Consider the following 26,393-nt stretch of genomic DNA (forward strand, 5'->3'; position numbering starts at 1 on the left):
TGTTTTTAACAGCCAAGTTTCTGCTCCATATAACAGGGTTGTAATCACTACTGTGCTGCACATTCATATCATGGTTGTCATAGACATCCTGCCATCCAAATAGAGGCCTAAGATGCTGAATGCCACTGACACAAGACAGATCCCATATGTGACTTCTTTGGTTATAGAATCTCCTGCTGTCAACCAACTACCCAGATACATAAAACTATTCACTCATTCAATGTCATTTACATGGCAGCACTGGCATAACATTAGTTTTACAGGAGGCATGCATAGCACTGGTTTTATCACCACTGATCTTAAGTCCCATTGAATCTGAAGTTTTCCACAGCTTTTCCAGCATTAACTGTAGTGGGTCAGTAATCTCTCCAAGTAAGAAAGTATCACCTGCATACTCAAGATCCTAGAAAGATGAATCTTCAAATTTCACACCTCTTAACTTTTTCCTCAGTCAGCTTCATCAACAGTCTATTAGAATATTATATAATGTAGGTAAGAAAACACATTCCTCGTGTAAACCTGATTCTACTAAAAACAGTCTGTAATACAACCACGGACACTCACACAGCTAAATGTACAGCGGTCCAGTTCCTCCACTAGGCACTCCATACTGGCATAGCAGTATCCATAGTGCTGACTGATGCACTGAGTCAAAAGCAGCTGCAAAGTCTATGAACACGACATTAACTTTCTTCTGTCACTCTAGTCATTCTTCAGTAACATTTCTCAGAGCATATATGGACTGTAGATCCACCTGTGTGGAAACCACACTGGTTGTCTCTAATGTTTGGGTTGAAACAATATTTCAGTTGTTTCAGAAGTATGATCGTAAACACCTCCCCTGGGAGTGACAGCAGCATTATTCCATTATAATTGGAGCAAGCTAATTGCTCTTTTCTTTTTTTAAAAATGGGATGATACAGCCCCTTTTCCAATCTTCTGGAATGTGAACAGTTTCCCAATCTTTTAAGACAGCTCTGTGTAGCCAGTGAACTAAATCCGGGTCTCCACTATTTAGCAATTTTGATGAAATACAGACTGTGCGCTTCATCATTTTGTAACTATTTGATGGCAAGCATCACTTTCTCTAATGTCACCAGCCTGCTTTCTGATGGGTTCATTTTGGGATTAAGTTATAGTAGGAGTTGCATCATGGTGGAAATCTATTAATTAATTCACAAAAATACTCACGCCAATGCTTAAGTTGTGCATCAATATCCTGGCAGTATTTTCCATTTTTGTCCTTAAATAGTGGAAGCCATGAGAATGGACATTCAATTACAACCTTCAAGCTCTCAAATACTGTCTCTAGCTTCGACACGTGGAAGAAAAGGACATAAAATGTTGGCAGTTTCATATATGTTTGATCTATTTCAGCAGTTTCATCTGCCACTCACAATGGAACCAAGCTTCATCTAAATCTTCTACTAGAGGCAGAGTCATCGGACCACATGATGGATCTTCCATAAAGCAGAGATGAGGAAAGATCCCGATATAAAGATGGTATATGCACTTCTGCAACAATGTCAGTATCTGAGGAATGGATTGTGGAACGTTCAAGCATTCAGAGCTCCATTAGAAGAGTGACTTTCCTGGATGAAGAATTGGAAAGACTGAATGCTGACATACGTGGCGTGCAGGAGATACGGTAGAATTTAAACAACGAGAGCACAGCTATGACTTATAGAGGTCAGACTTTTTGATTGTTGAATGTCTGTGATACCTCTGATGGACACACTTGCGTTGCTCTAGTTTTGTTCCTGAGGGTGTAATCTGCACTGCTGGCTTTGCAGGTTTATTCTCCATGCCGGATAACGGCCATTTTCAGTTTGAAGGTAGGATGTCTAGTAGTTATTAGTGTACATGCTCCACATGATACAAGGCATGATGCTGAAAAAGATGCTTTTTATGCCATGTTAGATGACATTGTATCTAGTACATCACCCCGCCTTCATATTGTCATCTTAGTAGATATGAACGTGAGAATTGGCTACAATGGAACTGGATCTGAATTAGCACTGGAACCACACGACCTACCAGAAGACAGATCAGATAATGGTGTGCGTCTATTAGAATTTGCTTCTTCACATGGACTATATTTAATGGCTACTTAGTTTCAGCACAAGAATTGCCGTAAGTATACATTTTGAAATCCACTGGGCAACAATGCAACCTTGTATCCCCATTCTAGTTTGGAAACGCTTGACTAAATTCATGTAGGATGTACATGTATTTAGGAGTGCTGATCTTGCTCCGGAATTTGATTGACTCCAAATAGCAACAATGATGTTCCATTTAATAAAGTTCCAGAGACAGGTATCTACTACATTGAAATACTTCAGTGTTGATAAACTTTATTATGAAGCAATTGCTAATAGTTACATGGTAGAAATTTCCAATAAATATTCTATATTGGATGACCAACTGTCTACCACGGAGGAAGAGTGAACTTTATTTCAAGTTTCGATCGCAGAGATTGCTGGAAAACAACTAATAAGAATGAAGGAGCAACACTGCAATACAGATGTTACTATCAAATTATGGGAGAGTAAAAAAGGTGTACTGTAGAATGGACACACTGGACGGTCAAAGTCGAATCAGCAAAGAGAGGAGGAAATGGGCAACAGAGAAAAAGAAATGTCTTGATTAAGACATCAAGACAGCCTGCAGGAATTATCATGAACAGGGTAAAACACACTAAAATGGTCAGTATGTCATCTGAATTCAACTCAGTTCATCTAATGTAAAATTATATGTGGCTCCTGTATTTTCTTGGTAATGCAACTTCCTTGAAAAGTGCTGTAAAGTGTGATCATTTTATATAGCGCAAAAGGGTTTTAATTATTGAATTTAGTTTGAATGCACTCTGCTTATTTCCTATGGAAAACAAACTTAAATGAGGCTATGCAGATGGGGATAATCTCCCTTCTTGTGCATACAAAATGTGAATGGGAGTTTTATACATTAAAGGAAAACTAAACTCTGGAGTGTTAAATGCATTTTCACAGTTGAACAGCAACATGTAATTCCATTAGTTTTCAAGTCCCATACGCATACCTACATATACATGCTATCAGTTATGCCCCTTATTAAAGTATTTCACGGTAATGGTCCCACACCCTGTAACAATACTTTTGTTAGTAACAGTATTTTAGACTATCTCTGTAGAGTAATTAACTTCGTCAGGTTTATATGGGATTTTCTTTGGTGAGAATTTAGTTTCCTATCATAAGTTATTGGAAAGTTATTTAACTAGTCAACCACCATGCCTTCCCTCTTCCCCTCGCCCCGATAGAGCATGCATCAGATCCCATCATTAATCCATACCTTTGATGGCAGGTGGGACAGATTTGGTTGTGCAGAAGGTACATATTTCTGAGAACGGCCCTTCCCCAGCATCATTTACTGCCTGTATTCTAAATGTGTAGCAAGTAGATTCCGTCAGCCTTTGTACCTTGTAGGTGTGACTTGGTCCCCTGTATATCGGAATAAACCTAGAAACCAGCAAATAGAGAATGAAATCAATTGCACTTGGGGTGGCAACAGCTTTTCTGAATGTTATATGCATATAGGCTTTTTATACCCAACCATCCATACTCTGAAGAAGTGTAGATCATATCATGGAAATTACCAAATACAATTACACAGATTAGTACGTAAACAAGCATATATAATAAATCTATTATTAGATATTAGGAAAACCAACAGTTTAATGTATCTTCTGCAAATAATCCTTCATATTTCAAAATAATATTATTTGGAAAACATCTATCTATATGTTGCCTACTAGCGACTTAATCAAAATGGATTAAATTACTTTACCATACGCCTTCATTACAATATAGTACAGGGATCAGCAACCTTTGGCACGTGGCCCATCAGGGAAATCCGCTGGTGGGCCGGGCCGGTTTGTTTACCTGCAGCGTCCGCAGGTGCGGCCAATCGCAGCTCCCACTTGCCGCAGTTCGCTGTTCCAGGCCAATGGGGGCTGCGGGAAGTGGTGTGGGCCGACGGATGTGCTTGCTGCCGCTTCCCGCAGCCCCCATTGGCCTGGAACGGTGAACCGTGGCCAGTAGGAGCTGCGATCGGCTGAACCTGCGGATGCTGCAGGTAAAGAAACTGGCCCGGCTGGCCAGCGGATTTCCCTGATGGGCTGCGTGCGTGCCAAAGGTTGCTGATCCCTGAAAAAGTAGAACCTCAGAGTTAAGAACACCAGAGTTATTAACTGACCACATCTGGAACAAGAGGTACACAATCAGGCATCAGCAGAGACCAAAAAAACCCCCCCAAGACCCCAACAAAAACAAAAAAAGCAAATACGGACAAGTACTGTGTTAAATGTAAACTACTAAAAAAAAAATAAATAAAAGGAAAGCAGCATTTTTCTTCCTCATAGTAAAGTTTCAAAGCTGTATTAAGTCAATGTTTAGTTATAAACTTTTGAAAGAACCACCATAACATTTTATTCAGAGTTACGAACATTTCAGAGTTATGAACAACCTCCATTCCTGAGGGGTTTGTAACTCTGTACACTGATATAGTGCCGGTAATTTACAGCACTTCACAAACACCGGGCCCAATCCTGCAAACCCTGGCTCACTTGACTAGTCCTTACTCATACAAGTAGCCCTGCCCCCCAGGCTAGGTCTGCTCTCATTTACATCAGTTTAAACCCAGAGTAACTCCATTTAAATCAACATGCCAGGATTTGCAGAACTGATCACAGACCAGACAGATTTCTCTGTCCTGAAAGGTTTACAAATTGAAATAAAACAAGACAAACATCCAAGGCAACAGCTCAAAAGAGAGCATGTCACAAGATGATCAATATCAGGAAGGTGGGGGGAAGCTTGAAGAGGTAGGTTTTAAAGAGTGATTTGTGGGAATGATAGAGACTGTCTAGTGAATGAGATCAGGAAGACTGTTTCAGATGTAGAGAGCAGTTCTTGGGGGAAGACAAGAACTGTAAAAGGAGATAGTACTTAGGCACTGACTTCCAAAACACTGGTTCTGGCTGGGCCAAACACAAAGAAAGAAAACTTACTTGTATAACAAAATACCATACATAAAGTACAAGTTGCTAGCCAGAGAGAACCTGGATTCCAGTTTACATTGCTGTTTCCACTAGAGAACATGTCAATAATAGTCATATATCAGACAGTGATTTCTAGTTTTTTATGCACTTTGTAAGGGTCTGTCCCTATAAAGGACTGAGCAGAATTGGAACTGAAGTTACACAGGACACGCTCAGCCTCTTGCAGCAAATGATCCTTAATTCTCAGTTGGAGAACACAGCTGGTTACTTTTTGAATGGACCCTGAATTTATGGGACTATAAAATTCATGACTGTGAATCATGTGGTCTTCTGATGGTTTAATACATGCATTCAAATATTCTAACTATTTTAGATGATTTGGAACCACTGGGAAAAAGACAAAATGATTCCTTTTGACTTCCCCTACCCCAAATCTAGAGTTCTATTCTGAATATTAAATCCTGGCCCTTTAGGCTTTTTACAAACTTTACAGAATAATCAGGTCAGGGATTTCACAACAAAAGGGCTTGTGCCATTAGCTCTCAGGGGACAGAAACCAATTCATGCTAAATTATGGTACAAATCCATAGAAGTACAAAGCACAAACAGAGGTCAAGAATCATCTGCAATGAAAAGAAATGTTTAGGGAGTTCAAAATTGCTGAATTGTACTCTGAGGTCTAATTAGGTTTCATACTCCCATACAGCTTTAATGACCCCTCACTTTGATTGTAAATTCTAGATCCATCCTCACAAGTTACGAAGAGTTTAGGAGAGATCAGACTAAGTACTTCTCCTTCAGCCACTTTCTGATTTGATATGAAATTTCTGAAGAAGAAGTGTACTTTTATTCAACTTTAGACACTGATGTTTTCAGGTCGGATTGTCTTTGCTATCCCACACTTCTGACAGTAATGTAAGCATCAACAGGAAGTTTCAAATGCCCAGGAAAGAGCCTGTTATCACAGGGTAAGTCTTTTTAGAAGTAGTTTTACATTAAATGCTCAAAATGGATATAGCGTAACAGGCTGCAAATTTAGGCCTAGTCTGTGTGTGTGTACACACAAGCAGCATTCCCCTCACCCTGCACATCCCAACCTAAAGACTAGCTCAAACGTAGTTCCAGCACTCAGGGAAGTGAGAGGATTCTTCATTCCTGCCAATCCAGGGTATGTGGATGGCAAGATGGAGGCAGAGTCCCAGCCTGCTGCTGCCTTTGCAGTGATGAGTAGAACTAGCCGGCTGTACGAAGGGACGCAGATTGAACCAACTAAAGGGATGATGTAGAATGTACTCTCCTCCAGGCTGGGGAGTTGTGGGTAGGTGTTGTGCTTACTGGAGCACAATGCTTTCTGGAGATGCCCAGCCACAGGGTGGCCTTGCATCACCCCCAAGGCAAGCTAGATTGTGTAATTTACAATCTGATCTTTCAAATAAAGGCAAGGAATCCAAAAGTGAAGGTTTTGTAGTGGCATTAAGAAGTGATCCAGTAAAGCACTTATGTTTGAGCTTAAATTTAAGTCAGCGGGACTACTCTGTTTGAGGGGGGAATTCTGTTTTCCTGAGGACTAGCTTACACATGCTACACTCTAATCCCTCCCTCCCCCCTTCCCAGGAGGTCAGAGGCCCTCAGCATTTGCATGCACAATTTTTGTTTGTTAAAAGAGAAGATGTTGCAAATACCCATGCAAAGCTGTATTTGCACTAGTTTTTGTGGCACAAGTCAAGTCCTCCCGCAGTTTACAAGTGTTTCAGTCAGCCATCCAGAGAGCAAAAAGAATACCATGTGACTTAGGTCACCTAACACTGATAGTGAATGCACAGAGCAATGGGCACAGTGAATATGCTTAATTTTGTTTGCATCCAACATATGAAGAGTGGTCTTTCAACCAGTTATGCACCCATTTTATAGTAATTTCATCTACACCATATTTGCTTATGAAAATGATATGTAGAACTCTGTCAAAAGCCTTATTAAAGTCCTGAAATATCCAGTCAGTTCCTTATCAGCTATGCTAGTTATCCTGTTTAAGAAGGAAATTAGATTGGTTTGGCATGACTTGTTCTTGACAAATCCATGTTGGCTATTAATTATCACCTCATTATTCTCAAGGTTTGAAGAAACTGATTGTTTAAAAATTTAGGCAAAACTCAGGAAAACTTACTGAGATTATTAACCTGCAATTTTCCACAGAGGACTATGGGAATGCTGCTGGTTAAGTTTTGAGTTGGAATTTCCGGATTTGCTCCATAAATTTCTGTTCTTAGTTTCCTAGACTGATTCTTATTCAGCCCGCTCTGACATTTGGAAATAGGCATAATTATTCCAATTACTCTCTCCCTCACCCCCCCCCTTTTTTTTTTAATCTCAAGGAACATCTGTCAATGAAAGTAAAATGCTTTCCAGGAAGAACCTGCATCCTCACTGCAATACACAACACTGTAATGTTAGCTGATTTAAACCTTTAAAATGTTGCCATCCTTTCTCAGATGACTTAGAGGAAAACAGGCTGCTTTATCAAGTCAATCAGATTCAATTAGAGTTAGAGTCTGCAATAGCAATAATGGATCTTAATTCTGTCGGAAGATGCATATTGTGATTTAAGAAATGAAAACATTTCATCTTGATTACAAACATTTAAACTTCAAAACACAGCTGACTTTTTGATAATCATGTAGAATTCTATTAGAGCCTGCAGTAGGCACTTTGTATTCCTTGAGAAGTGATCTTCATTACATTTAAAAGCAGTGTGTTTTCCATTTGGCACTGAAGCTTTTAATATCTGAGAGACATGTTCTGCAGTCCCTACTCAAGCAGAACTCCTAGGGGAATGCCTATGGGAGTATTCCCTGGATAAGGATTGCACTGGATTGCACATATTTGGAATCATACTACATTATGCATTGTAAACTATTCTATGCATTTACAAAGCACACACTGTTCTGTCAGACACCACTGATTGTATGTTCCTGTGTTGTATAGCCAGTTAATGATTATTAAAGATAAGATTAACTTATTTTCATTCTGACTGTTGCTAGTGAACCCTTTTAAAATCTATAGCTAGTTTAAAATAATGTTAAGCTTCTTGAGCTCTATATAACCCTCCCAGCTTGTCCTCCTTGGTGAACTTCACATTGCCCCGTCCCCTTTACTCCTGACATTCCAACCCTTGTTGTATGCTCATTTCTCTGCTTCTTGCACAATCCCTTCCATGCCTTTTTCCACACAGCCCCCGGTGCGTGAGACAACAGTCCTGCACCCATCTCCCAGGCCCCCATCTTGTCTGCATTTGAGACTCTCTTAAAGACTGCCTAGCGAGAATGGGTGTGATTTAGACATAAAAAAGTCTTCTCTGTTCTTCCCCTTCTTCTAACCTCTACCCATTTATCTGCCTGTCCTTGGACAGAGAGCAGCTCTGAGCAGTGAATCTCCCTTCATGGATGCTTCCAGGGTACATTATGAGCACCAACATAAACCGATCATCATCAGCAGCAGGCGCCGACAAATACCCCGGCTTTTCCTTTTGTATGAACATTTCTCATTTAAACAAAAGCAATTAAAATGCAAATTGGCTTCTGAAAACATACTTAATAAAGAAAACATATCTAAAAAATTTATGCTATCTGATGACTTTGTCATGAGAGATAGGAAACTCATACAAGCACTGAATGCACAATTCCAGAGACTGAGTTCCCCTGCATGACTACATGCACTTGCCCAGGAGAACTATAAGTCTGTTTTCACTGGTTCCCCCAAGCCCCACCCAAATCTGCTTGCTCAGGCCGGGATAAAGGTAGAGAGAAATCTCAGCCAAGGTGGGCTCACTATCTTAATGGACAAATTGGATTGCTTGATAGATCAACAAAATTAGCAGTTGAAGGGAATGTAAGGATGTTAATGAAGCATGTTTCTCTGAAAACCTTTAACTCAGATTGGTGTAGTTATGAACATTGCCCCATATGGGTTATAAATTGGCTGAAAGAATGTAAATGCTGTAGCCCACCCTTGAAAAATAAACATAGGTTTAAATTATAGAGGAAAAAATGGCTCAGACATCCATCTGGGTGGACCATCTATGTGAACCCAAAAATTAGTCTGTGAGGTTTGAGAAACCTCTGGTTCCATGAGGCTTATTCCCCCCTCAGCCTGAGACTTTGAAGTCTGCAAGCTGGGAAGCTTAAAGTCAGGCTTTGCTCTGTGATGTGTGTGTGGGGATGGTGGTCAACTTTGCTGCCATTTTGTTCAATGGTTCAGTAAAAGATCCCAACAGCATTGTGTTTACCGTCGGAAGATCACACCATGCAAGAGTGAACCATTAGTATTAAGACTACATTTTAACTTGAGGTAGTACTCCCTCCCACTCAATAAGTGCCAAAACCTGAAAACAAAAGTGACTTTGTCTAGTGAAGGAGACATCCCCCAGAAATTCCCCCCACCTTCTTACTTTATCACCTTGAATGATTCTCCCTGACATTCTGTCAAACACAGAAATCATTTATTTATTTACACAGATGAAAAGAGAGAACAGGGTGTCCTAGAAAAATTGTTCGGGAGAGATCATTGCTCTGATTTTCTCATCAATACTCTTTTCTCCTCAATAAAGATCTTTCTGGGAAATGGTAGGTATGTCACAGCTATTTTATTACCCCCACTTCAAGCCCTTCCAATCAAACAGAGGATTATGAATGTTCATTCACAAGTCCTCAGCTCAGTTTAATCAGCTGGTTCCTCTTTGGGTTTTGCTTAGATTTTGGAAACACATTTTAATGTCCCAACAACTTAATTTAAAAGAAAAATCCAAGGCACAGCACTAAATAAGAGAGCAATCTCGAGCAAAGTACAATGGCATAAATAGACGCCTGATGCTTTACTGTCTTGCTGAAAAATATGGTGCTATGCAATATCAATGGGCTGAAGAGAAATTTAACCTGGCAACCTGAGGCTTTTTTCTCCACAACAACAGCAACTGCCTAATTTAAAACCAAGGTTCATGCATTTCATGAATCAACAGCGGTTAATGGCTTAATAAAGCAGGATTATCACAACAGTAAAAATGTCCCTGTTTTCTGCACAATTACCACCCCCGCCTTCCACTTAGTTTTTTTTTTTATAGATAGCTCCTCTACTCTGTTTACAGAGCACATCAAACCCTCATCTGTTTTTGTGATTTTCTTTTCCCACCAGCAGTTCCACACACTGTGAGGCAGCACCTAGGAAAGCAGAAGCTGCAAAATAGGAACACAGTTCACCGGAGGAGTAAGAGAACATCAAGTTCTTTGCAGGGCTTGAATTGGAAAAACAGAAGCCAGATTCTCAGCTGATCAAAATGGGTGCTGCTCCACTGAAGTCAATGGTGCTACATCCAGTCACATGAGCTTAGGACCTGACCCCAAAGTGCTGACAGACCCTCACCTCTAGACTTCCATCAGCATGAAGTCATTCCTCACGCACAACCCTACATCATGACGGACATTCAAATCCTGCCTATTTCCAGCCACAATTGGTCTGGAGGTTTACCCCCTTCCAGTCTTCAACTGAACATCTCTCCCATTGATGTGAGAAAGTGTCATTTTGTCTCTCCTAAGACCGTGGGGGCTGATGCACCAGAAATATGAGGGCAAGTGTCATTTTAAACACCTTCCTAGTGAGGGTTTCAGAAAGGCAGGGCAGATTTAAATTTGCAGCCTGCGCTCCATAGGGGCCCCATGAGCTGGGAATAGCTGGGAAATGTGTTGCATCTGTATATCCCCTGGCACCCTAGTCATAGCCCTCCAGTATGACCCATAATTAATCAATACCTAGACAGACAGAATTCATCTATACATGATGTATATATGCGCATGCACACATATCATCCTAAGCATTGAGTTGACCAACTGTCTGGAAAATGCCAGAGATTTAAGAGCAGAAGTGAACACAGTATTTAAATATGGTTTTGTTTTGGCTGTTTTGTCAAAGTTTACTGTCTGAGTGGTACCAAATTTTTTAAAACCTAGAGAAATCACTGAAGTCAACAGCAGATTAACTGTAAATACATTTTTTGAACTTAATTTGTGCTGGTTTCATCAGTGTGATATACTGTTATTGGAGAAAATAGTTCGTATCTGACCCCAATGAGTTTAGCACTACTCCTAATTCTGTTAGCACTGGCACAGCAATTCAGTAACCTAAACAAATGTTTTCTTCCAAGTAACCTAAATGAAAGAGCTAGTGCACAGTATTCCAGTTTAAAAGTGTGCTCGAAAACAAAGCCCCTCACTGGTTTTTCTAAATAGCATTTTTTTAAACTGATCCATATAAACAAGTAATGTCTCCTATTAAAATAGGCAGATATTTACAACCATACCATTCTACCCAGCTAATATAATCAAGTGCTTCTTCCTTCAGTATACAAAGACAAAGATCAATCAAAAGAAAAAGAAAGATAAAAAGAGAAATAGGAAAAAATATTTCCTTTCTTCTGCTTAGTCATTGACTGTACTTTACAAACCAAGTGATTTGCAGGAGATCCATGTTGATAGGCTCTGCAGAGTAAACCCATGTTGTCAAAAGATTCGGATCTAACCTGCATTCTGTGGGTCAGCCTTTCATATGCAGCAGCATCTGACAATATTGTAACCCATACTTATGGCTATGTGCCACTTTTCTAATGACTTGGAGGCAATCGGTGGAAGACAGCTATAGCATAGTGTATGCATGTAAACTAGAAGAGCTTGCATTAGGAGGCCTCTGCATCCCAGGGAAGAATTTACCCTGTGGAGTGACAGCCAGCCGTACCAACATCCTCCCATGCAGTTTACAACGTTTGGGAGAGCTCCGATTTATGTTTGGTGCTTTATAAGAGTCCTGTAGGCATAGATGAACTGAGTCAAGGCATCTTCCAACTGCCTCAGCTACACTGCTCTGCTAGATAGTGCTTTTATGGGCTGCCTGACAGAGGGAAGGTTCCAATTGTTTTCTTACACTGCCCCTGGTGCTGAGGCCCTGCATAATCATTTACGCTCTTGGAAATCGCCATAGGGAGTGGGTGGGTTTGCATACAGCCCACCTTCTCTGCTCACACTGAGACTGGAACTGGAAATTCCCTATTCTCAGAATTAGCTAACATTTATTTTATTTTTTATTTCCCTGTTTCAGAACCATTAGATTAAAAAGACTTAGAGACAGTAAGGCTCTCTCTTTCATGTACTGTTAGCCAGTCTACTTTAATGACAAACAGAGTCCTATCCTACATCCTCTATGCAAGCAAACCTCCTACTGAAGTCAAGTGGGAGCTTTGTGTAAGTAAGAAGTAAGGAGAGAATGGAGACCAGGTCTCTGCATGCTAGTGATGGATTAAATGCTGATTCCAACTTTCTGGTAAAGAGTAGCATTACAGGTATGAAGAGAAACAAAATAATATTTAAGCATAGATTCACAGATTTCCAAGGCCAGAAGGAACCACTGTGATCACCTAGTCTGACTTCCTATATAATGTAGGCCATAGAACTTCCCCAAAACAATTCCTTTTGAACTACAGCCTACCTTAAAAAAAATTCCAGTCTTGATTTTTAAAATTGTCAGTGATGGAGAATCCACCACAACCTATGGTAAATTACTCCAGTGGTTAATACCCTCACTGTTAAAATTTGATGCCTTATTTCCAATCTGAATTTGTCCAGCACTTCAACTTCCAGTCACTGGAACCTGTTATACCTTTACCTGCTAGACTGAAAAGCCCATTATCAAATATTTGTTCCACATGTAGGTTCTTACAGACTGTGATCAAGTCACTCCTTAACCTTCCCTTTGTTAAGCTAACCTACTTATCCTACTCAAGAGTGACCTACTTGAGTCTATCACTGCATGCTTTCTAATCCTTTAATTATTCTCATGGCTCTTCTCCAAACCCCCTCCAATTTATCAACATCCTTCTTGAACTGTGGACACCAAAACTGGACCCAGTATTGCCGCAATTGTTGCATCAATGTCAAATACAGAGGAAAAACAATCTCTGTTCTCCTACTCAAGGACATCCCCCCACCTCCGCATTTGTGCATCCAACGATAGCATTAGCCCTTTTGGCCACAGCATTTTACTGAGAGCTCACGTTCAGCTGATTATCCACCAGGACCCCCAAATCTTTTTCAGAGTCACAGCCTCCTAAGATAGAGTTGCCTATCCTGTAAGTATGGCCTACATTCTTTGTTCCTAGATGTATAGATTTACATTTGCCCATATTAAAGCACATATTGTTTGCTTGAACCCACTTTACCAAGTGATCAAGATCACTCTGTATCAGTGACCTGTCCTCTTCATTATTTACCACTCCCCCAATTTTAGCATCATCTGCAAACTTTTTCAGTGATGATTTTACATTTTCTTCCATGTCATTTTAAAAAATATTAAATAATGCAAGGTCAAGAACAGATCCCTGCAGGATCCCACTTGAAATGCACTGACTCAATGATGATTCCCTGTTCTATTTTGAGACCTATCAGTTAGCCAGTTTTTAATCCATTTAATGTGTCCAATTTTATATTATATACAGTTTTTTAACTGATATGTCATGCTGTACCAAGTCAAATGTTCTACACAATCTAAGTATACTACATCAACACTATTACCTTTAGAGATAACAGGTCAATTAGGTCAACAATAACCTGGTCTATATTGGCCATACAAGAATTAATAACAACAGAAATAAGTTACAACAGACTTACTACACTGTCTTTTATTTCACTAACATTTGATAGCATCAATGACTCATCACATACATATGTGAATTTTCATGTCATTCTCTGTACTGTTAGTTATTTTCCTAGCATAATAGTAACTGATAGTTCTATAATCCTTGTAATTAAATCTCATTTGCATGCCACGTTCATAATTGTTGACTGCAATTATGGTGCTCCATAGTACATATAGACAAGCTAATTCAGAAAGCTAAGTTGATTTCTAGCATACCAACCTCGCAGAATGAAGCTAGAACTAACTAAAACAGAGACACATTAGGGAACTATTTGCCACTCACTCTGATCTGGAGCTAGTAGGTATTTTGAATAAAAATTTGTTTTGAAATGGACAAGATATTATCTTTCAAATGTGGCTACTGCAGATGCACAGAAACCATCTTTTATTATGTTGCAGCAGACTGTGGGCTAGACTCTATTCGTATTTACACTTGGTTATACCAACACACTAAATCCTTGTCTACACTATGGAGGGAGATCGATCTAAGTTACGCGTAGCTGAAGTCGATGTACTTAGATCTACTTACCGCGGGGTCCACACTACACTATGTCGATGGGAGATGCTTTCCCGTTGACTCCCCTTGTGCTTAATAGTGAATTTCCTTTTATCTTCTTCTTTTCCACCCTGAGAATCTTCCATGCATTTTTTTGCACTAATGTTCATTTAGCTATTATTATATTTTGAATACATTTTACAACCCAGTAGGTCAGATGTAAATCATAATTGCGGCTAGACTGGGTGTAAATTGTCTTAGTTAAATTAAGAGAGTGAACAATTTTCTAATTCAACCGCTTGACACCTGCAGTAACTACAAAATTTATGTTAGTGATCAGACAAAGGGAGAAATGTTTAGCAATATGCATCTATTTCTACAGTATTTCTAGTCTTTCTCTCAGATACATTATGGGTAGTGAACACAGATTTTATTTTAAAGCTGACATGCTGTAGAAGAAAACTGACCATTTCTTAGTAGAATGGGATATCATAGTTCGGTTCCTTCACTAGGGACTATGCTACTTAAACCCGACCACAACACTTATAAGGGTGCAGCCCTTTTCTACTCAGAGAATGTGTTGGACACATGGGATAGATATACTTATTTTAAACTCAATTTGCACAAAGTCAGTGAAACTTTGTTCTCACTGGCTAAGATAGAGCGAGAAATCAGGAAGTGGCCTCGTGGCAGAATGTTATAACAATTCTGAAGAAATACATGTATCTTCAATATGGCAAGACATGTTTCCTAAACTTCTGAAAACCGAGGCCCTCTTCAGAAAAAGGATCACAGTTGCAGCCCTGCTTTCTGCTATATAAATTAAGATGTGTGGGTGTTTAACATCTCCCTTCTTTCTAGTCCTTCACGTCACCTCCACTGTAGGACACATTAGTGTAAATCTTTATGATACTTTCTCTTCTTTCTTACATGTTTTAATGAACAGTGAAATACTTACAATCATGAAACTGAAAGCGTCTCTGGCATCTGAGTTGGCAACCACTGAAATGAACTGGGAAGTTCACATCTCAGAGTTACTCAGACTCTCTGCAAACTCAGGCAGATACCTCTTTATCATTTACACTTCCTTCATATTTGGAATATTTTCTTCATAAATTTAACAGCTAGAAACTCTAGAGAACAACTGAGAAGTCTCTCTAGATCTACTAGGGATTCTTCTGTGCTCCCAGGAAGCATGCCTCACATTTTGAAATTTTTTCCGGTAAGGATGGATGGGATCAACGGAGGATGGGATAATCATATGGGTTTTATCTTCTGAAATGACTCTAGTGTTTAGTAATTACTATTAACAAAGGTGGGGAGTGACCCACATACCACATACTCTCTGAGTAACAGATTGCTACTTTAAACAGAGTTTTGGTTAGGTGGAATAAAAAAATTACAATGGCTCTTTTGTTTGCAAGTCTTGCTGCAGCATTTTACTAATGTTTAAAGTTAGGTATGATGCAGCATCATAAGAAAGCCATAGGGTGAAGTTCCAGACAAAATGAAGTCAATGGCAAAACTCCAAATGACTTTAGGAGAGTCAGGATTTCATCCACAGACTCTAATTACTATGATGGAGCATGTATCTCTTGTGGGAAACACAGGGCATGTAATTCCAGGCTCCATACCAAGAGAGGCACACAGTGCAAATAACATGTCTTGTCATTGCATAAGCACTGTTTACAGAGGTTAGGTGAATGCTATTTTTTTTGATAAATTATGCATTTTCCATTTGTTAAAGATTATATAGCCCTTGAACAGTGCAAATACCTATAGTCTAGTAAAATGTTTGTAATGGTTCAATACACACACAAATGATCTTTGTATATTTTTAAAGCAAACTACTACTATTAATAATGTTCTACTTAGCCATTTATGTATATATAGTTTACAGTGAAAGTATTACAGTTTAACTTCTTATCTTAGTGCTTATCTACATGGGGAAGTTATTCCAGAATAAATTCGGGTGTAAATTTAAAGAACAATAGCTATTCCAGAATAAGAGTATCTACATGAGGAGCTATTCTGGAATAGTTGTTCTACAATAGTAATTCCAGCCAATCTTCCTGTGTAGACTAGCCCTTACAGTCTGATTGGTTCATTTGGCCTTCTGAGAATAGTCACTGGCATTTTAGCTGAAAACTCGAAATGCAGACTTTTAAAAAGCATTACTTCTTACTAGGGCCCTACCAAATTCACGGCCATGCAAAACCCGTCACAGATTGTGAAATCTGGTCTTTTGTGTACTTTTACCTTATACCTTTCAGATTTCATAGGGGGAGGCCAGCATTTCTCAAACTGGGGGTCCCAATCCCAAAAGGAGGCTGTGGGGGGGGTCACAAGGCTATTGTGGGGGGGAGGGGGGGGCTGCGTTGCCACTTTTCCTTCTATGCTGCCGTCAGAGCTCGGCGGCTGGAGAATGGTGGACGCTGGCTGGCGGCCCAGCTCTGAAGGCAGTGCTACAGCCAGCAGCAGCACAAAAGTAAAAGTGGCAATACCATACCATGCCCCCCTTATTTCTGCACCGCTGCTGCCTTCAGAGCAGCCACGGGAGGTTCCTGGACGTGGGTCTGACCTGCCCCCAGGAGTGGCCCCTGCAGGGGAAGAGGAAGTCCCATCCCTCAATAGCCCCTCCAGGACCTGCAGCTGGAGCCTGGCATTTGGTAGGTGCCCTTGGCCAGAGCACCCCCAGCCCTGCCCCTCCCCAGTTCCAGGCCCAGTGCCCTGGTGCTCGGGAGATAAAGGGGCCTTAGGCTGGCTGTGGGTGTGTGGGCACCCAGCTCTGAAGGCAGCTCAGCTGCCAGGAATAGCACAGAAGTAAGGGCGGCAATACCACAACCCCCCTAGAAGAGCCTTGTGACCCCCACATAAACCCCTTTTGTTTGGGATTCCCCCAGTTATAACACCGTGACATTTCAGATTTAAGTGTCTGAAACTGTGAAATTTACATTTTTTTAAATCCTGTCACTGTGAAATAGACCAAAATTGATCGTGAATTTGGTAGGACCCTACTTATTACCCATCTGTGATAGGTTGGGGGTCCTGCTCCTGTTTCTTTTCAAGTCACAAACAACTTAGAGACCTTCTTGTGGTTTATTTCACAGTGTTCCCCCACTACCTTTACGTACTTGTGCTGCCCCATATTTACAACAACATACAATCCTTAGCTGCCTTGGCCAAGGAGGGGAGAGAGAGGGATCTTCCCCTCTGGGCTCTGACTCTGAAAGCCTGCACCCTCTCCCCACACCTTTGCACATCCTTCCTATCTTCAGCCTAATGGGCTACTGGGCCTCTCAGCTCTCCTCAGCCCATCCCAATTAATCAATTAGGCACAGTTCTTCTTAATCAAGACTACTCTAGAGCAACTAATTGGAGTTGCAGTGACCACAGTGCTGGATCAGCTGCTGTTGCCAGCACTCTATCACACACCTATCCCCTACTCCCTTACCTGACAGGAAGGTTTTTTTCTTCCTCCATGCTCTTCCTCACTTACCTTGTGGGGATCTCCCTCCTCCCTAGGGTAATCATTCAAGTCCCTCTTGTGGGGTCTGCTCATTCTCCCCTCTTTTCTCACAGAAGCCACTGGGGGAGGGTAGGTTGTCCCCACAGCTCTGTTTCAGCCCACAAGTCTTCACACCATGGGCATCCTGGGAGCTGCATTCCCCATTCTCTCTCTTCTTACTTGTGGTGGATTGTGTAGTCTCCCCGTATCTCCCTGATTACACGGGGCCCTGGGCTCTCCCAACCCTCCAAACCACACCTAGGCTTCTTCTCCCTGGCATTCAGGAGTGGAGGGATCCAAGGGATCCTTAACCTCTGTTAAGGAGATCGGGTTGAAAACCACTGCTCCAGAGCAACTAATTGGAGCTGAAGCAACCAGAGTACTGAATCAGTTGCTGTTGCCCAGCACTCTGTCACACCATGCTTGCCAATGACTTTCTTTTAAAACATATGTATAAATTATTCCTAATGTTCATTTCATATTCTAGTGGATTTATCTATCTACACAAAGTTATAAAATACATTTTTATTACTGTATATATCATTGCTAAAATAAACATAGAAATAACTGAAAGTAATCTGCAATTAATGGATTTGTTTATTCGGTCATTTCAGGACTAGCTCTTGTAAGTATTTTGAGCCACCAGTACAAGGGGATGTTAACCCTTTTTGACCTCAGCAACTAGTCAAAGTTCAGGACTCGGGTGACCAGATGAAATGGACAAAATATCGGGACACATGGGGGAAGCAAAACAAAACAAAAAACCGCTGGAGTGGCCAAAGCCACAATATCGGGACAAATGGCGTCCCAACCATGCATCGGTCGGGACGCGGGACAAAGAACTAAAAATTGGGAAATCTTGTCACCCTATTCAGGACCCTGGAGATGTTCTAGTTGGAAGTGGAAATTAATGCAGTCTGGTATTTTCTTTGATGCCATCTTGTTTATTTAAAAAGAACATACAAAGTAGTGTTGCCAGGCATCTGGTTTTCGACCGGAATGTCCAGTCAAAAAGGGACGCTGACAGCTCCGGTCAGCTCTGCTGACCAGGCAGCTAAAAGTCTGGTCGGTGGTGCAGTGGGGCTAAGGCAGGCTCCCTGCCTACACTGGCTCCACGCAGCTCCCGGAAGCGGCCGACCTGTCCGGCTCCTAGGTGCAGGGGCAGCCAGAGAGGCTCCGCATGCTACTCCCACCCTGAGCGCCAGCGCCACAGCTCCCATTGGCCAGGAACCACAGAAACTGCGAGGGCGGTGCCGGGGGGTGCGGGCAGTGCACAGAGCCCTCTGGCCCCTCTGCCTAGGAGCCAGACATGCTGTCTGCTTCCGGGAGCCGCCTGAAGTAAGTGCCGTCTGGCCGGAGCCTGCATCTTGACCCCTCTCCCACATACCCCAACCCGCTGCTGCAGCCTGAGCCCACTCCCGCATCCAAACTCCCTCCTTGAGGCTGCACTCTGCACCCCCTCCCACATCCCAACCCCCTGCGCCAGCCCTGAGCCCCCTCCTGCACCCCAAACCCCTAATCCCTGGCCCCATCCCAGAGCTCAGACCCCCAGCCGGAGCCTGTAGCATCTCCCGCACCCCAACACCCTTCTCCATCCCTGAACCCCCTCCCGCACTCCGAACCCCTCAGCCCCTCCTGCAGTGCAAAACCCTCATCTCCGGCCCCACCACAGAACAGCCCCCAGCCAGAGCCCTTACCCCCTCCCACACCCCAACTCCCTGCCCAAGCCCAGATCTCCTTCCCGCATCCTGAACTCCTCATTTCTGGACCCACCCCAGAGCCCACCCCCCAGCTGGAGCCCTCATCCCCTCCTGCACCCGAAACCCCTGCCCCAGCCCAGTGAAAGTGAGTGAGAGTGGTGGAGGGTGAGCGACGGAGGGAGGGGGATGGAGTGACTGCGGGGGTAGAGCGTCAAAGAAGGGGCAAGGCTGTGGCGGGGCCTCAGGCAGGGTGTTTGGTTTTGTGCTGTTAGAAAGTTGGCAACCTTAATACAAAGTCCTCCTTCTCCAAACTCAGAAGGAACCAAGAACAAAAGGAGCAGTTTCTTAGCTTACAGATACAATCCTCTTTAGTCAACACCAACCCAAAAGATCTCTTTCTAGCTTTTTCCGGGGTCATACACTGTGCTCACAGGTTACTGCTTGGCTTTCTTGATTTTACCTCAGCCTCTCTCTCTGTTCTTGCCTGTTTTCAGTTTCTGGATATGTCAGTTTTCCCTCCCTCCCAACCCACAACTTTACCCAAAACAATACTCAGCAAAAAATCCAGGGCATGTTCACAGAATCCCTTTATCTAGGTAGAGGCTATATCCTTACAAAGGAGGGTGCTTTAATACCCATCAATCTAATTGAAGTTTTAACTCAACCCATAACGAGGTTTAATCAAGCTATAAACCCAAACCACTGCAACATCCGTCCTCTCATTAAAAGCTATAAAGTTGGCCTTACATAAAAGCCAAGTGCTCCCAATGTTCGCAATGTACTGTGCTTGCCAAAAACAGACTTTTCTTCATTTCCACTGAAGGCTGCACAAAACAGAGAAGACAAAAGATGCTAATCTGATCTTCCTAAATGTCACATAATGAAGAACAAATGAGACATGTGGCAGGTACATTTGTGATGTGCACATCTTTTTAAGCCACTACATTCATCAGTGCCGAAAGAGTTCCAAGTATCTTGTTTCATCATGTCTTGAAATCAGTGAAGCATTTACTCCAAAACAAGTTAACTGTTAAGCTTCATTATTGCTATAGAAAAGCCAAGAACTATACTTAATGAGCAAGACACACTAAAGGGCATTGGCTGACTATTACTTATGTAGATAGATAAGGTGAGTGAGGTAATATCTTTTATTGACCCAACATCTATTGGTGAGAGAAACAAGCTTTCATAGCTGACATTGCAGTGATTGTACGGGTATGTTGCATCCATGGTGGCACAAAACTGATCTGGCCTGAGGACTTAGTCCTATAGCTATCAGGGGTGAATCAAGCTAATTACTGCCTCCCAAAAATCAATTGACGCACTTTTGTGCATGGACACAAGGTAAATTTCAATTAACTGAGGGAAAACAATCAGTGTAGCTTTCTCCAGTGCAGACAAAGCTTGAATAATTCCTGCTGCATCTTGGAGGTCCCCCATGCAAGCTATACTGTAAGGCAAGCTATACTGTAACCCAAGCTTGTGAGAGCTTACAGAATCACAGCACAGAATCACAGAATAGTATTTAGGGGACCATTTGCAGTGGAAGAGGTCTGGGCAGAAGTGATAGGAGCTGTTATGAAAATCAATCTAGCTACTCACTCTCCTGACTCCCTGAGTAATATGTTTTATTCTTACAAAGACAAGGTAGGTGAAGTAATCTTTTATTAGACCAACTTCTGTTGGTCCAATAAAATAAAATAATAAGGCAAGTTATTTCTCCTGTGTATAATCAGATTTAGAGCAAGTTAAAGGTTTATCATCTTATCACCTTCAGTGTTGGGTGAAGGCAAACAGAAGAAGCTTTTTTGAAGTAAGTTTCTTTATATCCCACTTCATCGTATGTGACTGCAGGGAATGGGCTCCTGCCAAGTGTCACTGTGCTGTGAAGCTGCTGTTTTGTCACTTATTATTTCACGTGGGAATTTATATTAATTGAATGCCTCTTGTTGCTTATTTAGCACCGTGTTGCCATAAAGAGAGTAGATCTGGGAGGTGAGTCTGAGAATCAGACACCCCAATGGGAGATCAGCAGGTCTGAACTCCGCAAAATAAGCAATTGAATCAACTGGTTGTAGACAATGTTACTGTGTATAAATATGTCAAACAAGGTCTTTTATAAAAGCTTGTAATGTCCTACACTTGATAGTTATTAGGAGATACTGTATGTATACAGGTTATGCTTATGAACTTATGCATGGTTATATATTTAAAACATTGTAATTGTAACTTTTACTCCTGACGGAATTCTGTGCTTCTCTGGGGGCACAAAATTCATATGGCCCGCATATTTCTGTGTTCCCCTGCATAGAAAAATGCAAAAGAAATCTATGGCGGCACACGTGCCTCTTCCCTGGCAGCCCAGACAGTGCATCTGTTCCAGTGTGCCTGGAGCAGCCTCAGAGCCGCAAAAGCAGTGGACGTGTTGTTCCTTGACTTTAGCAAAGCTTTTGACACTGTCTCCCACAGTATTCTTGCCAGCAAGTTAAAGAAGTATGGGCTGGATGAATGGACTATAAGGTGGATAGAAAGCTGGCTAGATTGTCGGGCTCAATGGGTAGTGATCAATGGCTTCATGTCTAGCTGGCAGCCGGTATCAAGTGGAGTGCCCCAAGAGTCGGTCCTGGGGCCTGTTTTGTTCAATATCTTCATAAATGATCTGGAGGATGGTGTGGATTGCACCCTCAGCAAGTTTGCAGATGACACTAAACTGGGAGGAGAGGTAGATACGCTGGAGGGCAGGGATAGGATACAGAGGGACCTAGACAAATTGGAGGATTGGGCCAAAAGAAATCTGATGAGGTTCAACAAGGACAAGTGCAGAGTCCTGCACTTAGGACGGAAGAATCCCATGCACCGCTACAGACTAGGGACCGAATGGCTCTGCAGCAGTTCTGCAGAAAAGGACCTAGGGGTTACAGTGGATGAGAAGCTGGATATGAGTCAACAGTGTGCCCTTGTTGCCAAGAAGGCCAATGGCATTTTGGGATGTATATGTAGGGGCATTGCCAGCAGATCGAGGGACGTGATCGTTCCCCTCTATTCGACACGGGTGAGGCCTCATCTGGAGTACTGTGTCCAGTTTTGGGCTCCACACTACAAGAAGGATGTGGAAAAATTGGAAAGAGTCCAGCGGAGGGCAACAAAAATGATTTGGGGACTGGAACACATGAGTTATGAGGAGAGGCTGAGGGAACTGGGGATGTTTAGTCTGCGGAAGAGAAGAATGAGGGGGGATTTGATAGCTGCTTTCAACTACCTGAAAGGGGGTTCTAAAGAGGATGGCTCTAGACTGTTCTCAGTGGTAGCAGATGACACAACAAGGAGTAATGGTCTCAAGTTGCAGTGGGGGAGATTTAGGTTGGATATTAGGAAAATCTTTTTCACTAGGAGGGTGGTGAAACACTGGAATGCATTACCTAGGGAGGTGGTGGAATCTCCTTCCTTAGAAGTTTTTAAGGTCAGGCTTGACAAAGCCCTGGCTGGGATGATTTAGTTGGTGTTGATGTTGGTCCTGCTTTGAGCAGGGGGTTGGACTAGATGACCTCTTGAGGTCCCTTTCAACCCTGATATTCTATGATTAAATCACTGCGGGGGAAGGCGGGGTTGGGTGTGCGTGCCTGCTAAGAAGCAAGAGAGACTCTGTCCCTCTCGCTTGGTACAGTGGCTTGCCCGGGGGCGTGGATGGGTAGGTCTTATTATTATGCATGAGGAAGGCTCTTTCCCTGAGGCAGAAACGTAGCAGCCTGCCTGCTTGTTAATTGATCTCATTCTCTGAGGCAGAAATGTAGCAGCCTACCTACATAGTAACATTGTTAATGTTCCTATTGTTAGTTAACTGTTCCCATTCTCAGTCAATTCCCACAGGAGCATAAAGCCTGTAAAAGTTTTAAGGCCCCTAAATTGCCAGAGTGATGTAAAGCCTTATAAATGACAGTAAGGGAATCAGCTAAGAAGATCTATGTGCTTTCTCACTTTTTTCCTGTGCCAAAGTGGCACAATGGGGTTAGATTACAGCTCAGGATTTATTTTACTTACTTGTCTTTTTAAATAAAAAGACTTTGAGGACAAATAAAACATTTACCAAGCAGTCAATAAAATGTCAGGACAATCAGAAGCACGCACTTCCCAAAGTATCCAGCCAGGTCCAGGACAATGATTAGCAAAACTGCATGAATTTTATGTGTGAAAGTCTGAGCAATTTAAAATGACATTTTATTTTATTTTTTTTTGATGTTTGATGTTCTGTAATATAGTTTAAATGAAAATCCAGGATAACTGGAATACAGGGTATTAGTTATCAAGTGTTTGTAACTTAACTTTCATGCCTTTAGGAAATGCTGAATAGTTATTCGAACTGGTGTGATTATACTGCATTATTTTGACAAATAAAATATGCAGAATTTTGCAGAATTTTTAATTTTTTGGTGCAGGAATAAACTTTAGTGCAACTACAGCATCACTTCATAGCAGTGTGGTGTGGCAATCAAGCACCTTTCAGATGAGGTGTTTACATGACACTGGCTCCAAGCACATAGCATTGTCCAGTCAGGAAGAGACAATGGTGGACCATTAAAGTTAAAGGGAAAACACTGAAACAAAATGAAACGGGAAAGAAAACCCCAGTCTGGAACCCCTGCCCTGCTCTGCTTAACCATGAATTACCATAGTCTCAGAAAAAGGAAAAAAAGAATGCTAACGCTGTTAAAAGGGAAAGGGTTTTTGAAGTGAAGGCTATCTAGAAACTGAAGGCCAGGTATTTAAGTGGGGTGCTGTCCATGAAGCACTGGATCCCTTCTAGGACAGAGGGCCTGCTGGGAAATTCTTCAGAGGCAATTGGTAACTTGTTTTAGAAAAGGGAATTTAGCTAATATAGAAGTGTAAAGCCCGTGATTGTGTCTTTATGTTTATTTTCTGTGTAACCTGTGTTTACTTTTCTTTTGTATTTCATCCTTGCATCTATGAATTTTCTATTAATACATTTTTTGTTTATTTTTAGCTCAAGAAGGTATCTGTTGCGCAAACTGTGTGGAGTTTGTGTGCTGAAAGTGAACTAATAATTGAGGGCAGGTTTGATGCCTTCAGGAGTGACGAACTAGAGGGGAAAAGTCTGGTAGTTAAGAACTCGGGGAGCTGGATTTGGGACCAGAAGAGATTGCTGAGGTCACCCTGCAAGAAGAAACTAAGCTGGTGGAAGTCAGGGTGGGACCTTATGCTTGTAGGCTGATCATTGGTGTCAGAGCGCTGAACCAGAACAGCGTAGCATTAAGATACCCAGAGTTGCAAGGCAGGTGGTACAGAACCCATTATTGGTCTGGGTGATCTCCAAAATGGTAAAGAGAGAGTAGTCACTTTCATAGTGGTTTTATTACTTCCAATTTGAGCTTCTGAGCAAGATCTTCAGTGGGCAAAAATAAGCATAGCTCATTGTAGTTAATGGAGTGTGCCAGTTTATATCAGCTAAGGATCAGGACCTCTGTGTGAAGCTGTACAAGGATTATCTGCTTTAGATGTCAATTATTTTTCTGATTAAACTGGATGAAGGCCAGATGTAATTAATAAATCATGAGCTAGCTGTGGCCAATCTGCATGTTGTTATATTTATTCATTAAAGAGAGCCTACTATTATAGTGCACTTGTGTGTTGTCTTTCCCCTCACCCTGTCTTATATCTTTCCACCACTGCAGAACCCACTTTATCCATTCCATTTGTCAGGAAAAGCTGCTTGTGAAGCACATACTGTATAAGGCCTGATTCTGCATTTCTTGCATACCCAAAGCTTCAAAGAGTTTTTTGTAAGCCAACAATACTGGATGAGGCCCATGCATTCTTATTTTGCAATCAGTGTGCAGTTACCAACCCGATACATTTATATTATTTTTCTAGTGTCCAGAAATATTCTAGATGCCTCACAGAAACACTTACAGACTAAGGCACCCCCCTATCTTGTCATTCATGTACTTGTTATCCTTGTGACTAGTTTCTTAATTGCCATGTCAGTATCATGCGAATTCCACTTTTGGTGCAATATCACATTACTTTCTGCATTGTATGATATATCCCCAGAGAAGGGGACAAATTAGATATGATTGTGAAACACACGGACTGGTTTTCATAGGGAGGAAAAAAAAATCAGGATATTTGCTAAATGTGGACTATAAAATACTTTTGCAGTTCAACTGGTTTATGACAACAGTGAGATCACACAGATTTATATGCAGGCTAAACTATATGTACAGAACTTAGATTATATGTCTGTAGGTATAAGATAATAAGGAAAACAGCAAAATTCCTTACTGTGATTCATTCACATAAATATCTTATCATGATTCATTCGTTTGTCATGAACATTTAAGAACAGAAACATGCACCTCTTACCTTTTGTTTTTGTCCTCTATCTGCAAGATATATACCATGTCATCGACAGCATGCAGTTTGGAGCTGCTGTCTCCCCATTTCAACTTTAGGCTCTGAGGGCCTGCTGCAGCACACTCTAACCGAGGAGGTAAGGGTGGTAGGGGCCTGGTTTTTGCCGTAATGAAGTGGCTAAATGGTCCAGCTCCAATTTCATTGACAGCCTGGATCCTGATCCTAAAATAAACAACAAAAATAAAGCAGGTTTAAGTAATGTGCTTTCAGAAGGCATTTTATCTAAAAAGCCCCAAAGGGCAAAGCTGTTCTTGGCCTTCAGAGTTAAATTTGGTATAGCATCAATTTAGTAGCTCATATGTCCACTCCCAATAGTCTATATCCTGTCTTGGCAAAGTGAAGGGCTCTTTAACCTACCCACTCTTTCCTGCTCAAGAACCTGGCTCATGGACAAAAGCTTACTGAGCCATCTGAATCAAAATAAGTGACACTTGGGAATAAGAGGAAGACAAATCAGCTATATAGTCCTACAGGTTTTCTTCTGGGAATGTCCCA

The 26,393-nt window shown here is 41.7% G+C and overlaps 1 protein-coding gene across 1 annotated transcript in view; it reads right to left on the minus strand.

Annotated features, from left to right (window-relative positions):
- Positions 1–26,393, minus strand: part of FNDC3B (fibronectin type III domain containing 3B) — a 355,800-nt gene that overhangs the window by 28,205 nt on the left and 301,202 nt on the right. Inside the window, exons 23-24 of the mRNA XM_074963564.1 lie at positions 25,848–26,060; positions 3,328–3,494 (exon numbers count right to left, since the gene is read on the minus strand). Coding sequence (XP_074819665.1) covers positions 3,328–3,494; positions 25,848–26,060 — 380 coding nt within the window. The remainder of the gene's footprint in view (positions 1–3,327; positions 3,495–25,847; positions 26,061–26,393) is intronic.

The sequence above is a fragment of the Natator depressus genome, chromosome 9 (genome assembly GCF_965152275.1).
Source record: "Natator depressus isolate rNatDep1 chromosome 9, rNatDep2.hap1, whole genome shotgun sequence".
In the NCBI taxonomy this organism is placed as follows: Eukaryota; Metazoa; Chordata; order Testudines; family Cheloniidae; genus Natator; species Natator depressus.